Source organism: Eurytemora carolleeae, unplaced genomic scaffold, assembly GCF_000591075.1.
Source record: "Eurytemora carolleeae unplaced genomic scaffold, Eaff_2.0 scaffold763, whole genome shotgun sequence".
In the NCBI taxonomy this organism is placed as follows: Eukaryota; Metazoa; Arthropoda; class Copepoda; order Calanoida; family Temoridae; genus Eurytemora; species Eurytemora carolleeae.
In genome coordinates, this window is record NW_019396649.1 from 107,047 (window position 1) to 123,759 (window position 16,713).

The window sequence follows — 16,713 nt, forward strand, 5'->3', positions numbered from 1 at the left end:
CCCAGAACTCAGAGCTTTCACACTTTTCAAATCTTAAACTGTTAAGAGATAATTGACCATAAAAAAATAGTTTGCTGCAGTTAACATTCAGTGCATTAAGAAAATTGTGTACGCGCGTATGACAGAAGTCCGAATGAAAAATCTATTTAGAATGCATCATTCATCCTAATCGGGGCGAAGTAAAACAGTTATTTTTAAATACCAAGCCACAAAGGCTTGAGAAAAGACCACTTTTTTAAAATTTAGATTTAATTTACTTTATTCATTGCACAGTCGTTTTCTTATCTTTCTTTTCATTACAAACAAGCTGGAGGAGCTGAAGTGCCAGGCGTTACCCATGGAATTTTAAAAATCAATTGTAAAAAAACAAAAATATTTTGCAAATGTTAAGGATATTATAGATCGACTATCATGTTCAAATAATCAAATTAGTCCCGTTTTAAGAAGAAATTAATGATCATAAATGGAAGATCCTTTCCGGAAGACTGTTTAGGGGAGGTTCGAAAGCCCTCTCGGGACGTGCACTGCCTTAAAAATAGGTAAAATGAGGTTCGGAAGCTGTGCGGGGGAGGTAGCCTTCCCTCTCTCTCTAAACGGGGGTGTACATATGTTTATGTCCCAATTGATTCTAAAGGAGGGTAATTATACACCCCCGAGACTCCAGGGGGGGTCAGGGTAAGTAACCCCAATAACCCCCCTTATTTACGCCACTGAAGTATACACTTTAAAATTTTTATTTCGATTAATGCAAATAAAACCTTATCTTAAATTGTAAAATGTTTAAAATCAGTTGGAGTTCCGAACTGACTTTGTGCGCTGTTTATTTACAATTCTTGCCTCGTTCCATTATATTTGTTAAAGCTCAGAAATTTTCTGTGACGCAGTTTCACTTAACCTAAGCAGAAAGTATTACGAAATAAATATCAATTTTGAGCAATTACGTACATATTTCTTGTAAAAATTATTTCGTAATGATTTTGAATTTTGACACAGAAAAAAGTTTAGCTGAGATGTCTGTTAATCTGATCAATCTGTGATCGAAGGAATATACCGAAACCTTTATCTTTGATGTTAGGATATGATTATGAATTAATTCTGGTAATTTCCTAGAGAACGATTTTTGGACCCTCCCCCTCCCATCAATTTTGTACATTTGGGGGGGAAGGGGGGGGGGGTCCAAAAATCGCTCTCTAGGAAATTACCCTAAATTGATATGAGGGGGACAGGTCCATAAATCGTATACAAGGACGGACCCGTCGGTCCTCTCCTTTGTGCTTGGTCCCCTTTCTAGGTTTAACCGCAGCGCTTGGCCAATATATTATCTTTCAACCCTATAGTAGTATACGAAAAATATAGAACATCATTATATGCTTAAATAGTTTTTATTGTGTTTTAAGTCCTTCAAATCAACGTAACTCATTTCCAAAGTTTCTAGAATGGGGGTCTTAAAGGGCTTTAAGAACGGAGCATACTCATAAACTTACAAAAAACATTATCATTCATCGACGTGCCGTGCGCTTTCAGTAATTGTTGTTTTAAATGGGAATGAAGAAAGGGGGATACACAATGCTTTTGGGCTTTGCTAAAAAACCAGTTCGTTGTACAGTAACATCGGATCAAAATAGTATATGTCGTCGCAGAAATTTTAACAATTTACACTTTTTTGTTTAAAGAGTGCAATTAATTTTGTTCCCTTTTTCACATATAATCATCTTTCCTTGGGATATTTCTAAAAACACATTTTTCAAACTTTTTACATAGAGATTAAAGAATTCACAGGTGGTGGGTCCGTCCTAGAGAACGATTTTTGGACACCCCCCCCCCTCTATCAGTTTTTTACATGCCCACTTTTTCAATAATTTTCAATTAAATTAGTATTTATTTAGGGTTAGGTTAGGTTAAGACACTTTCTGTGCCGAGCGCTGCGGCCACATGTCTTACATTTAAGATCCATGTACAAAATTGATTGGAGAGGGANGGAAATTTCTTAATTCACTTGATATTCTTTTGAAACCCGTTAGCACACTTTCATTGAAAGATTTTATTTATTATATATTATTAAATGTTTTTTTTCGTTACATAGCAGTGTATTGTTATCATTTTGATATCTTTATCTTAGAATTTTACCATGTTTAAATTTCCGACTACACCTAACTGAAAACGACTCCCTTTACCCCCCCTTTCTGAACCTACATGGCATTTTCCTAATCCTCCTAAGCATATCTTGACTCCCCCCTCTCCCCTGACCCTTCTTTGGATCCCAACCATTCTTGGGCAACCCCCCCTCCCTTCCTCCCTGCCTGCCCCCCCCAACTCTTTAGATTGACCGTTCTCCAATCCACTGAAACTGAAATTTTCCGTAAACGGGTCTAACTAACCATTCATTTAAACACTTGCTTTCAGACAGTTCTAATCTTGAAGAATCAGGAACTAAATATCGACACTACATCACAAAATGAAGGAGGTTAGTAAAGGTTTACCCACACAGAATTCTAATAGTGGGTTTCCACCAGTGTAAACTGTCATTTACACTGGTGTTTACCCAGGGGATGGGATTTAAAATTAAAATTCATGAATTTCATTTGGTCAAACAACAACAACATACAGTTTTAACGGGGTTGATACCGGTGTAAAGAAATATGAACACAGGGCCCCCCCTGTGTTTTCTTCCTTACCGTAAAAGGTAAACCCAGGGTAGAGACCAGAAAATAATGCACGAAAACTGAATAGTTCAGAAAGAAAAGCATTTATTAATTTTATGAAACTTGTTTAAGCTAATTTTATAAATATTTTTGGAAAATTTTAAGACGCTTTCTCATATAACCATGTTCTGTTAAAGACCAATATCTTCTAAACACTTTTAACGATGCCAAAAATATAACCAACCAAAAAATAACTATCAAACATTTTTTGACTAAATAAACGCCAATTGTAAATGAAAAGTATGCGTTTTTTTGTTGGCATGCGATTTTAAAGCCGGATTTTTTTTTTAATTTAGATAATTCTATACATTAATGACATCAAGAGCCAGACCATACTTCCGAGGGGAGTCTGGGGGGTGGGGAGGCAGGAGGGGGGGCCACCATGTAAAAAAATATTTTTGTTTATACTAAGCATTTTAAAGAAAATCAAATTTGTAGGTACAATGATTTTTAATTTTGTGGTTTTTTAATTGAATTAAGAAAAATTTATTTAATGTTTTGTTTTGATTTCCACAACTGGAAAATCGTGTCTTTGTTTGTCAAATAATTTAATCAGCCATTTCAAGACTTTATTCGAGTCAGAAGACCTAACTTGGGATTTCTTCAAAGTTTTAAGTCGTCTTTTCAGTCATCCTTTGCGGGTAACCCTGAATACAAAAGACAAAAAGGCTGGTTTTTTAAAAGGAAAAAGTCTGTTTCATGTACGAAGATTAAAATTTGTTGAAACGGAGAAAATGTTTTTTATGAACGCACTCTCAAACCTGCAATTGAATACAATAATTATGAATGCTTTAAAGCTGTATGTTAAAGCAAAATATTGATTTTGTATTATCTTTGTTGATGAGCTAAAAGTCAGGGCATTAATATTATAGACGTGAATCAGTTCAGATAAATAACAAGAAGATAAGGAAAGAAAGCAGTTATAGTTGTGAACTAACAATGGAAGAGAACGAAGTAGGAATATACAAGATTCGTGTGAGTTGGGGTGTATAAGAAATTCGGGTTTTCGCTTTTTCTTCCGTATTCAAAATTTTGTGTTATTTTGCTAATGCTCTACATTATTTAGTGTAGATCTTATCTGTACGGTTAGTCATAGAATAGCAGGATACGTACATTATTACATTCTTACTTTGATGATGTAAAAAAAAATATTTAGATTTTTATGCTCCGTGCTAACCCGGTTGAAGCAACAAAGATTTTAGAAGTTATGCCCAAATTAGCCGAGGAAAGCTATAGATTTTGTTTTTTTTTTCTCCCGAAAATCAACTTTTTCAATTTAACTGTCAAAAAAAATGTTAATAAAATTCTCAGAACGGGATCATCACTCTTAATTTACTTAACATCCCGCTAATAATGGTGTCAATGCACTGATTACGCGCTTCAATCTTATCACTTTATCTAAGGCATTCGACATCAGGTTGCCAAGACATCAGGATTATTAATTCAATAACTCATCAGTTTATTTTATGAAATCATTAATCGATAATTTTGGTTAAACTTGAAGGCGTTGAATTGAAAGTTAATAATAATCTCTTATTATTTCTAGGGAAGCATTGGGAGCTCTTCAAGCCTTGAAATTATAGATCCGAAGGTATTTATCATTTGTTGTTTAAAAAAAAATATTGTAAAACTTGTAAATATCTTTAGGAACTTGAGGATCAACTTTTTGACGCTTCAGCTGATGTAGAGGAGAGAAAGGAAGCTGAGAGTAAGGTAAACAATAAACATTCCCCTTCCCTAAAAAATAAAAAATATGATCCCCCATTAGTTTTGTAAGTAAACGTTGGGGAAAAAAGCTTGGACGGAACTTGGAGAGGGGTTCTACATAAAATTAAGCGGGGGGATAATGGTTTTTAAAGAAAAATATTTATGAAACTGGTATGTACTTAATCATTCTTACTCACTTCATCGTAAATTTCATAATAAACGTGCTATAAAGTAATCATCGTGCTATAAAGTTAAATTAGCTGCACATTATAGCACGTGTGCTATTAAGTTTTGATTGGTTCCCGGATTTCCTCCCCAAAATTTAGTATATTTCTAATATGATTTGTTTAGTTGAAATGAAAATAAAATTGAATATTCAACTTTATTTTTTTTACTTTTGCTTTGTTTCAAAGATTATTTCATCTATTGAAATAGCCATTGAAAAAGACAAGTACACAAACGTTTCAAAAAATACGTTGTAACACTATTATTTTGGCACGACGTGCTATAAAGTTTTTGGACTTAAATTTTCTCTATATCTCGAAGGTTCTCGCCTGTTTAAATTATATTTTGTTCACCGCTAAAGCTCAGGACAAAATTAAATCTAAATAGACTTGAACCTTCTCGATTAAGAGAAAATTTCTGTCCAAAAACTTTATAACACTGCGAACCAAAATAACAGTTATATAAATAGTTAATTTCGGGACAAAGGGGGGGGGGGGGCCACAAACGTATTACTCTCCGGAAAATTTAAACAGTGGTTAAACATAACTTAGAATTGTCGTAGGAGGCTGATATTTTGCATGTGAACTCAGAATTATGTATATTACATGCATTTTTTGGTTTTGAAGGAATCTGAGCAAAAGTGCGCGCGCGCGCTTTTTGTGAAAAAATGCGACTTTTTTTACAGTAAATCAATGTTAACTTCATTAATTGCACTTGAACATTTTTCCTGGCACTCTTAAAACAAATATGCGCTAAAAAATTCACCTCCAAAGGCTTAAATGTCCGCGCGCGCGCGCAATAAAAGAAAATATCTTTGAATACGTATGTGCTAAGTTTGGCCTAAGTTAGAATAACAGTTGCATGAGACACATCAAGCTATAGCAAAGTTGGGACAAGGAATTCTAAATTAATAAATAAATAAACGACAATGCTAAGTTATGTTTAACCACTGTTTAAATTTTCCGGAGAGTAATACGTTTTGTGGCCCCCCTTTTCTTCAGAATATTGGTGATTTGATAAAGGGGGGGGGAATTAATCTACTCCTTGTTAATTTGTTTTAAATAAATAAATTAAAAAATATATTTCTAGTCGGTTACCTCTGACGTTGAAAGTGATCTCACTACCTCACAATATTCACAGGTGTGTTTACAGTATTAATGCATAGAATGTTAGAAATTGTATTTTTTATTAATCAAAAAATGTAAAATCTAAAATTAAAATACTGTTCGTTTTAAATTTAAAATTCTGGAAATCCGCCAATGAACAGGAAAATATAATTGCAAAATTATGAGTGGTAGTTTCAAATGTAAAATTATGAGTGGTACTTTCAAATGTACGATAAGCTTGCAGAAGGATCAACAACAAAACCCCCATTTTCACCAGAAATATAGACGCAAAGCGCTAGATATTTTTAACGATTCAAAGAGGCTGAATTTTATTTTAGTAGTTTTTAATTAAAATAATTTATATATAAATATGACGATGTTTAAGGTGGTTTTCAATGACGTGCTCGACGTATATCCCAACAATGAGGATATTGTAGTCAGGTGATTTACATAATTCATAAACTGTTCGATATAAAGTAGTAATCTTTTCTTTCTTTGCCTGTTTGCTTGTATGTCGGATCATAACTCAGGAACAGTTTGACCGATTTGCCTCGAATGTTGACTGGGAACCTACAGTTCTTAGCTCGGTTCAAACATTCTAAGTTGAGCATGTTGAATTTAATTGAAAAAGTTAGTTTCCGGACAAAGCTGGGCTAGGTCTATATTATATCAACTCGTTTCTTCAAAGAACATTTTAGAAAAACAAACTAACTACGAATCTAGAAATACTGTTTCATTTCAGATCTTATCTCTTATAATCCTCTTAATTCTTTAAATCTGTATTCATGTTGCACACGGTGCAACCTTTTAATTATTATTTGATTTAATAGGTTTGATGTACTAAGTGGAGAAGATGAGGAGAAGGGAAAAGTTGGAATATTCAAAACTCCATACTTGGATCCCACGGTGAGTCAAAGAATAATTAATACAGCCCACATTTATATGGGAAAAAAAATTATGACAATTTTTTTGTCGCAGAATCTTTTCATTCGTAGAAACAAAACTTTTTTTTGTAGGAATTCCTTGTGTTCGCCTGGGGAGAAGGGGGCGAGGCTAAATTTGACGCCAAATATCTGCCATCGGAGACAGATTTCTATCAGTTCCAGTATATTACGGTGAGTAGGGGATGAATATTGTATATTGTTTAGTGGGATTCCCAGTTCAGCATTTTTTTTCAAAACAAAAAAAGGTTTTTTTTCATAAGTATTTATGCAAAAATTTGATTTAATATTCAGAGAATAGGAATTTTGGAATAGAAAAACGACTGTTGTTTGTTGAAGTTCTGATATTGAATAGTTTTATGAACATAAACACAGCAATTGTGCAATGTGCTGTAAACTTTTAAGCTGATTCTAAAACCTCTGTTAAACATAATTAAACAACATGAATTATACATAATATTGTTGATTTGTCGTCTTCTCATTCTGCAGTTGTATGGATCTCTCTGTACATAATTTTATTTTTCTGCAGAAGGATGGTAGAATAACTGGAGCTAGTATACCCTGGCAGCTAGAAGTAATACCAGGTAAAAAAAATTTTATAAAACATATTTTTTTCACTTAACAATAAAACTGTATTTATATTTTCATTGTAGGAACTGAGAACATCACGGCGGAAGTACAAGGTAGAGGATTTGATAGAGTAGAACAGTTCGATGTAGCCTTAGTCGAGAGGGAAGCAGAAGTATTAGCTGAAAAGGCGGAAATAGTGAAAGAGAAGGCGGATGTTGTTGAAGAGAAGGCGAAGGTTGCTGAAGAGGAGAAGATTGTTGAAAAGAATTCGGAGGAAGTTAAAGAGAAGTCGGACGTTGAGAAGGGGGATGCCTTGAATGATGTTGAGCACAAGGAAACCAAGAAGGATAGGATTAAGAAGATTCTGTCCCAGTTGACTGGCGCCAAATCTACCCTATCCAACCTTGCCGTCGCTGAGCAAATTAAGGTTCATACTTATTTTAGTAATGTTTTTTCTCTGCTTCATAATCATATTTGTTTGTAAAAATTTATTTTCTTGTTTAAGGAGCTCGAGATAAGAACTGAAGATGAATTGGCAGAGTTGGTTGAAACCGTTATTAAATTCATCAAACCTGAAGTAAGAATTCTTAAATAAGTCTGTTCAATCATACCTCATCTCTTTCTGAAAATATATAAGTATTCTTGATGGGGACAGTAACTTACATTACGTGACGTATTTAATTAATAATAAAAAAGATAAATGTAATTTATCATGGTGTGTCCTGATTACAAAACATTACCTCATATGACGGGTTTGTTCTTGTGATGCAAAATAGATTTTCTTGAAGATTCTTTCCATTTAATTTTTTTCATGATTCAATTTTAATTTAGATTTTCTCAAATTTTGCGGATTTATGCAAGCTGCTGAAAAATATGAAAATTCCCTCTGGAATATCATTCGGACAAATTCTTCAGGAATCCAAGCAGGTTAGACTGGGGTATATATTTATATATTTAGTTGAAAAATAATTTCCTCTCCCAGCATGTCTAGGTTTTATTGCTAATCCAGGGAAAACAAATGATAAAGGCAGGGGTGCATATTTTTCTGTTTGTCCCCCCCCCCCCCCCCGGGAGGTGAGGGGGGGTTGACAAAAATATGAGCTTTTATTCGCTTTTGGGGAAAAATGAAGAAAGGCGGAAGGGGAAAGGGGGAAGGAGGGAAGGGGAAAAGGGGCAAGAGGGAAGGGAAAAGGGAGAAGAGAAAAGGGAAAAGGGGAAGAGGGAAGGGAAACCAAAATTTAACAAAAACATTATCAGTTGGGATCTTAGAGTTGAACTTTTTAGGGCACCAAAACGCTCCTTTATATTTCTAAAATCTAAAAATTTTCTCTGCAAGCCACCTTCTGCACCCCCCAGTTTCCGTGGGCTTTAGAAACCTATAAAATTGACCTGTTTGGGGAAAAGTATGATTCTGAAAGGGGTGGGGCAAAAATATGTGACTCACAACTAATATACACCCCTGGATAAAGTGACATTCCTTGCAAAATGGCAATGCCCGTTTTACAGCGGTATCATTGAAAGCTTTTTCTAATCAAATAATAAAATATTTTATTAATGTTTTTGTTCATTAAACTGTTTATTTGAATTTGTGGTTTCTGAGTAGCTTGCTGATTTCTTGTTTATAGGAAGCAATGCAGAAACTCACAGAAAAAAAAACACTTTCCGACTCAAAAAAAACCTTTTTTATCAGATTAAGATTTTGAGGGTACCGTTGTAAATCGGGTATTTTTGGTTAATAAGTCTACAGAAAGGGTAAAAACCTGCCAGTTAATGTCCAATAAAAAATATATATATATATATATATTGAATTTTTTTTCTGGTAAAATATAAAATTTTGTTTAAATGGTGAATTTGAATTTAACATTTGCTCTGCTTTATTTTAATCATTTTTACGAAGAAAGTTAAGTAAACTTTTTTTAAATATTTAGAAATATGAGCTAGAACCTGAATTCGTAAACCTTCTGGTAGATAATGGTCTCCTCTCTACAGACCCCAACAGCAGCACTGTAGAGAGCGACGACATCGAAGACGAATTTGTGATGGCCAACGACGAGGAGGGAAGCGGCGAAGCATCTGAGACTGGAGGAACTGTAGGAAACCAAAAGGAAGATCCAAAGAAAATCGAGACAAGCAAAGAAGTTCTTGTAAATCCATCTTCGGACGATCAAAGCCTTGTGTTTGTGTTTTCAACCTTGGGTGCTAGGTAATAAAACATTTAGCTAATTCTGGCTTGCTTTGCTGTCTTGGCTATTATTGTTGACTCAAACCTAAAACTTTATTTTTCTCTATATAACAAAGTCGACTTTAACAATTTTAATTTTTAGGTTGGAAAGCGCTGAGAAACTGTTTGTAGAGAAAACTTCTGAATTTGAACAGCTCAAAATCTCGCTACAGGATCAAGCAGTCAAGTAAGAGTAGAATTAATTCATAACTTTTCGTCGAATTTTAATCAGAATTTTAATCTGATTTGCATACCAACAAGTCACTTTATTGTGACATGTGCAATGTGCATAAACTATTTCTTACTAAGGGAAAAGTGGATTTTATAAAGTTAACCCATGAGCTGAGATAAGTACATTGTACAATGTCTCAACTAGTTCATCGTCGAAACTTTTTTTGCGGTTTCTGGTCCGAACCTAAAGGTATTAACTATTCATTGGACCATAAAAGACATTTAGAGCATTGTAGGTTTCGACCTCCTGATATTATCAATATTAAATGCATGAATATATTCTTATTATACTCATTACACATCAGGCAATTTTAGAAAGGCCTCCGACATTTTTTATAGTTGGAACTAGTAGTGATAAATGCTTTTACTTAATACTCTACAAATTCTTTCTATTTTTTCAAATCTTTCCAAAAAATATATGTTTATCTTATTGTTAGATCTTTATTTTGTATTATTTCAGACATTCTGAGGAGGCCGACTCATTGAAGGCCAAGCTGGAAGAGTTGGAAGTTGTCAAGCAAGAGCTGGAGGTTCAAGTTTTCAGCCTCCAAGAGGAGAAGAGGAGTATACTGGCCTCCCTGGAGGACAAGGAGTCCAGTATTGTTGTTCTGGAGGATGAATATAGGTATTTATTTCTAACTTTGATTGACATTAAAAAATTGTGCTTAAAAAATTTAACTGTAACCAATAATAAAACAATGATTATGACAATCAACCAATCCACCATAATATCATCCCTGCTAGGAGATTAGAGGTTCCTCCTAAAATATATTTATTAAAAAAATCATTGCCAAGTAAATAACTCGACTATGACTAAGTGTGAGGTCAAGGGTTTACAACCTGCTTAAGAGCACAGTTGTAAAGCATTGATTATGTTTTCAATAAAGAGGAGATTTAAATAATTCGCCTTAATTTTTATTTGACCAATATTTGTTTAAGGTCCATGCTGACTAAACTCACTGCCCTGGAGGAAATTGAGAAAATAAAAGAACAGAAACTTATTGAGAACAGTCTTCAGAGAAGCGAAGAATTGATTAACACTACAAACATCCGTCTAAACCAGGTAAACAGCTTATTTAGATAATTATTAGTTTAAGCAGATATCAAGGATCTTTTTGTATTATTTGTATAAACTATGTACTTAGCAAGTAAACTTGTTCCAACCAAAAGTTACTCAGTAAAAACACTTTTTTTCGACCTGAGCTGGAACTCTTGAACATTGTAGATATCGAGGTCAATGCTTTAACTCAATCTTGTGTTAATCTGCAGATTAATTTAATCTTTATTCAATATCCCGCATAGTAGTTGTACACTGGAGGAATAACTGAAATAAAGAGATCCTGAAATTAAAAATTTCCACAATGGATATCGAGATCAAGGGATCGGGATTATGAGTTTCCAACACAAGTCATTTGTTTTTCAATATTTTCATGATAAGGAAATATACAGACTACAATCCAATAGTAATCAATTACAATTTACAAGATGGAGGAGGCCGCCTTGTCCTCCAGAGACAAGCTGCAGAAAACCTCCGAGGATCTTGAGAGAAGTGAGAGAGAACGGTTGAGGCTGGAGGCCGAGCTTCAGATGACGCGAAAGCAAGGGGACGAGGAGAAGAGGAAGCTGAACAAGGAGAAGGAGGAGGAGTTGATCAAGATCCAGATGGAGCTGGAGATTCAAAGGTCGGAGAAATCTGAGCTGCTGAATAAACTGATGCAGGAGATTAATAAAAGGTAAGTTAAGAAGGGTACATCCTAAAGTGGTTTTAAACTTAAACATTTACCATTGATTATAAAAGTAACTTGCGAATTTCTGCTACAGCCCTTACATGTTTTTAACTTAATAAATTTACCATTGATTAGAAAAGTAACTTGCGGATTTCTGCAACAGAAACAATTGTAGGAACTAAACACTTGAAAAACGATAAATATTTCTCACATAAATAACTATTAAAGGTTGTAATCCGCATTTGAACTACTGCCGTTTGAACTATTGATCATTTAAACTATTGATCGTTTGAACTATTGTTCATTGTAACTACTGATAATGACGTCATTTCCTGTAGTTCAAACAACACATTATTTACTCATTTTAACTATTAAATGTGCAGTTGAAAGTTCTATAGTTCATGAAAAAACATAGGTCAAGCAATCATCACAAAATAGTTTAAATGATCTAAAAATATTTCACCATGGACATGAAAATAAATCAAATGATCAAAAAAATATTCAAATAAAATAGTTCAAATGAAGCATTTAATAGTTCTAATGAGCAAAAAAAGTTAAGCTCATTTGAACTATTTTGTTTGCTCATTTGAACTATTTTTTTTTGCTCATTTGAACTATTTTTTTTGCTCATTCGAGCAATTTTTTGGCTCATTTTGAACTATTTTTTTTAAAAGTTTCAATGAACAAATTAGTTCAAAAGCTCACAGAATGTTATCGTTTGAACTATTAGTCGTTTGAACTACTACACGTTACGTGTTACCACGACCAATAGTTCAAAAAGTCAATAGTTCAAACGGCAGTAGTTCAAACTAAATAGCATCGAAGAATCATTTAAAATTACGACGACAGTTTTATGGAGAATAATGAGAATAATTAAATTATTTATATTTTACCCTGAAAATAATTTTTCCGAATTTTGCAAGAAAACCCTTAAATCCTTTTTTTCTGATAAAATGAGGAGGGAGGGACAGGGATATGATTTTTCAAGAAAAATATTTAACCCTTGAACTTGTTTTAGGGAGTCCCTGCTTGATGCGAGGGACGAACTGATAAAGGAAATTATTTCCCTGAAATCTGGCAAGGAGATTCTTGAAAATGAGTTGAAGGAAGCAAATCTTATGCTTGAAGCAGCCCAGAGTAGTAAGGTGATAAATCTCATCTTTTAAAAACGAAAAAGAACCCCCCCCCCAAAAAAAAATAAGAAAAAAATAATAAATATTGATTTATTTACATAAAGGAAACCGCGGGCCTGGAGATAATTCAGCTTGAGAGAAGAATTCAAGAACTGAATTCAATCAAGGAGGAGAGTCAGCTCCAGAGAAGTGTTGGAGATGAAAACCAACCTCAGACAAAATCTGGTGTGAGGGGTGAGGTTGAGGTTGACACTGCACTGGTTGGAGTACTCACCAGTCTAGGTTCAAGACTAGAGGCAGCTACCTCCAGGATCAAGGTTGGTGGACCAAAAAAATCTGTTTTTAATCAAAAAGCTATTTATTGAACACTATCATTTTATGCAGAAAATGATATTTTGACTAAAAAATGATTTTTAATAATAAAACAATATATAATATTTTCTACTAATCCTAGAATTACAATTAGCCGGTGTCATGTGTAAGTTTTTCCCTTGTAATACCGGCTAAGCCTGAATACCTTAGACTTGGTCGGATTTTCAACACAAGTTTCGCCATCAGATCTTCTTTGTACACTTTTTTTAAAACTCGAATTGGAGTATATATTTAGTTGAAAATGATGTATATGAATATAAAAATCTTGGAAAATAAAATCTAAAATTAAAGTGAACCTAAATTCCTTGATGTAGGAGCTGGAGGAGCAGAAGCTCCTATCTAGAGATGAAAGTCTGGAGATCCATGAAGCTGCTCTTAAGGATGCTGATCATAATGTTCAGAAACTAACTGTTCTCAATCAGAAACTGGAGGTAAACTTACTTATTTCTTCCTTGAAGTGTTTGTATAGGTCTGTAAGCATGACAAGCATGACATATAAGGATTAGAATATATCTATCTTTATAATAAAAAGAGACGTTTGTATATATATGTTGCGTATAACTGGTTAAATGACTGGACCGATTGGTGATAATACTCTGTGTCGCACTAGATACAGTAAGAGGGCTTTTTTTTTTTACAAATTTGCATGGAAGCCTCCTTCTTACCAATAAGTGTCATTTTACCAACATTCCGAACCTGTGGAGTTTGTCCTGTTTCCAAACACTGGTTGATCTTTGTCAGCTTGACATAATATTGGTCCGATGCATTCTTGAATAGTAGGGTTGGTAAGTTATCAATACCTGAAGCTCTTGTGTCTTTTAGTTTCCCTATTAATTCCACAACACAAGATTTATATATATTGTACTGCAGACCTTCGCCTCATGAGCTGTTTCATCCGCCTCTTTGTGGATCCATTCCTGTTGATCCTTCCTAGCGACAATACACACAGACTACTGATATTTGTTATATTCAGGAGTCTGATGATTGACAGCTGTGCTGTTTCCACACTATCGTAGTGTTTCGATTCTCTCGAACTCCTAGTGATCTTTTTCCTTGTTTTATGGTCACTTTCTCGAGGTGCATAACCATATGTCGCTTTCCCTACATCCACTAAGGTTTCCTGCAAGTCTTGGCGCTGTTGCTCAAGGTCAAGGTTTCCCCAGTCAAAGGCTTCAAGAAGCTCATCCAGTTTCAATTGGAAATCTTTGTAGTCAGTAACCCGGGGAATACGGATTACACACTCATCAAGATCTTTCACACTATTACAGGATCCTGTCCATTTTAACTGCAACATCAATGCAGCATGATCACTACCAGCAATTATGTCTCTCTTCATTAATTCTTTGCAACAACATAGTCCAGGATAGTTGAGAAACCGCCTGCCGTTCTACTGAAAAGTCCCTTGGTCCCTGTGGAATCTGAATTTATTAAGCTCATTTTACTCTTGAGCAACCTCAAGTTAAATAAACTTCCTCTTCACTGCCAACCTTTCTAACCCCTTTTTTGTGGATATTTAATAAGGCTTGGGATCATCAGTGTTTTTAGTCAATATTTTTATATATTTTATATATCTGATTGCAAGGTGTCAGGTTTGTGTGACATCCGTTCCAGTAACTTTCTTTTAAATTGACAAACTCATTTGATATTTTTGTAAATCCTTTAGTCCTTAAGCAGGGCATAAAAGACCTAGACTTAATCAATATATAGTTTGAGAGCAATTACCTGATGGCTTTTTTGGAGATATACGGTCTTATCTGTCATTAAGACTTGAAACTCAAACATTTAGGGCCATCCCTACTAATTTTATTTGATTTGATTTGAGACTAATTTAAGACTCAAGCTTCGGGATCTAAGTTGCAATTTTTTCAACGGAGTGTGTTTCATTAAACCGAGCTGAAAACTTTAAAATGGTGGATATCAGGATTAAGGCTTAATCCACTCTTTTTCTTAATCTCGGAATTAAATATTGCTTGTTTACCTCATGACTTTAATCTTCAGATTAATTATCCGACGGGATATCTGGATATTTCATTCTAAAGTTTTCAGCTCCGGTTTAATATAATATTTGGCGGATTTTCATTATTAAAATTGGAAGATTTCGGATGTTGATTAGAATTCAAGTGTGTCTAATATTCTACGGGTAACGCCCACTTTTTTAGCTAGTTAATAAATAATCTTTTCAATGCTATTTAGGAAGATAAGTTGCAATTGTTGAAGGAGAAGCTGGAGGTTGAGGAGAACCTGGAGAACAAGGAGGCAGAGAACAAGGACCTAAGAACTAGGCTCCAGGTAGGATAATACTAAGCTTCATGTAGGATACTGGATAATATTAGGCTCCAGGTAGGATACTTGATAATACTAGGTTCAGGTAGGATACTGGATAATAATAAGATCCAGGTAGGATAATACTAGGCCCCAGGTAGGATAATACTAGGCCCCAGGTAGGATACTGGATAATGATGAGATCAGGTAGGTGATACTAGGCCCCAGGTAGGATACTGGATAATACTAGGCTCCAGGTAGGATACTGGATAATACTAGGCTCCAGGTAGGATAATACTAGGCTCCAGGTAGGATACTGGATAATACTAGGTCCAGGTAGGATACTGGATAATACTAGGCTCCAGGTAGGATACTGGATAATACTAGGCTCCAGGTAGGATAATACTAGGCTTCAGGTAGGATAGATCAGAGGGGTTTATCCTGTGGATTTCCAACACCAACTTTATAGGAAAAGTGGGAAAATATTTCTAAATTTAAAATCAGCACTTTAAACTTAAAAAACACGATTTTGTGAAGGAAGAGGGGAAAAAACGATATTTTATATCCTAAAAGATGCTACTTTATTGTTAATACATTTTACAGTAAATTTAGACGGTTTTTAAAAAGTAGGCTGACATTTCATGAACTGAGTAATTCGTCTTTTAAAATTTTCAACTTACTCTACGTAACTCTACTAAACATACAGTTAATTAGTTAAAACTACTAAATATATTATAACTATGTGATTGATTTATTACCTAGTTGTTGCTTAAATGTTCTTACATATTTGTAGATTAAAAGTTTACATTTATATCACATTTAAATTCACTTAAAAGTTTTTCTTGTGCAATTGAGAAATCCAAAGAGGAAAGTTTTAATAATTTAGGCAATGTTTAGTCACTAGAAATTAAATAGTGTCTTCTATTTTTATAGACTGGGCACACTATGTATGGTCGGGTATCAAAGGAGAAGAAGGAGAAAGCTGAAGAAATTCGAAGGCTCAATTCACTTATCGTAAATCTTAAATCAGAGGTAACAAAATAAAAATTATGTATGGTATGTTTAGATATCTGAAGCTTCGCCCCCCCCCCCCCAAAAAAAAAACTATGGATAGTTCAACATTTATTTGACAACCCTTATTACCGTGGGCATGATCTGCTTTATATTCGATTTCTCATTTTTTATAATTTATTTTTAGATTGAGATTTTGAAAGTTGAAAGAGGTTTACCCCACCTTATTACTGAGAATGAATCTGTTAACACAGCAACAGGTAAATATTAGCTTATAAATTTGTTAGGCTATGACATGAATTTTGGTCAGATATAGGATTTTATTTTGTTTTTTTTATACATGATATTTTGTTTTTGTATATGTATATGTTTGGACAGCTAGGTTTACTGTGTAAATGTAATTGTCCGTGCCACACTATAGCCTGGCAGTTGGCATTTATAGTTTGATTTTTAATTTTTGTAGGCTAAAGATAGGAATTTAAGTCGTAGGGACGGTTACAGGGGG

The 16,713-nt window shown here is 34.2% G+C and overlaps 1 protein-coding gene across 4 annotated transcripts in view; it reads left to right on the forward strand.

The window, feature by feature from the left end:
* Positions 1-2,397: 2,397 nt before the first annotated feature.
* Positions 2,398-16,713, forward strand: part of LOC111706879 (cingulin) — a 19,802-nt gene continuing 5,486 nt past the window's right edge. Inside the window, exons 1-22 of one of the 4 annotated variants that reach the window (XM_023479812.1) lie at positions 2,398-2,464; positions 4,249-4,293; positions 4,350-4,415; positions 5,724-5,774; positions 6,126-6,181; positions 6,571-6,646; positions 6,757-6,855; positions 7,211-7,265; positions 7,335-7,678; positions 7,757-7,828; positions 8,083-8,178; positions 9,180-9,454; positions 9,576-9,659; positions 10,164-10,328; positions 10,643-10,766; positions 11,189-11,436; positions 12,449-12,575; positions 12,668-12,880; positions 13,250-13,366; positions 15,129-15,224; positions 16,131-16,229; positions 16,396-16,468. In XM_023479812.1, the coding sequence (XP_023335580.1) occupies positions 2,456-2,464; positions 4,249-4,293; positions 4,350-4,415; positions 5,724-5,774; positions 6,126-6,181; positions 6,571-6,646; positions 6,757-6,855; positions 7,211-7,265; positions 7,335-7,678; positions 7,757-7,828; positions 8,083-8,178; positions 9,180-9,454; positions 9,576-9,659; positions 10,164-10,328; positions 10,643-10,766; positions 11,189-11,436; positions 12,449-12,575; positions 12,668-12,880; positions 13,250-13,366; positions 15,129-15,224; positions 16,131-16,229; positions 16,396-16,468 (2,590 nt within the window). In that variant the 5' untranslated portion in view covers positions 2,398-2,455. Of the gene's footprint in view, positions 2,465-3,615; positions 3,678-4,248; positions 4,294-4,349; positions 4,416-5,723; positions 5,775-6,125; positions 6,182-6,570; positions 6,647-6,756; positions 6,856-7,210; positions 7,266-7,334; positions 7,679-7,756; positions 7,829-8,082; positions 8,179-9,179; positions 9,455-9,575; positions 9,660-10,163; positions 10,329-10,642; positions 10,767-11,188; positions 11,437-12,448; positions 12,576-12,667; positions 12,881-13,249; positions 13,367-15,128; positions 15,225-16,130; positions 16,230-16,395; positions 16,469-16,713 lie in introns of those variants that run through there. The other 3 variants (XM_023479813.1, XM_023479810.1, XM_023479811.1) reach the window with 3 other exon arrangements.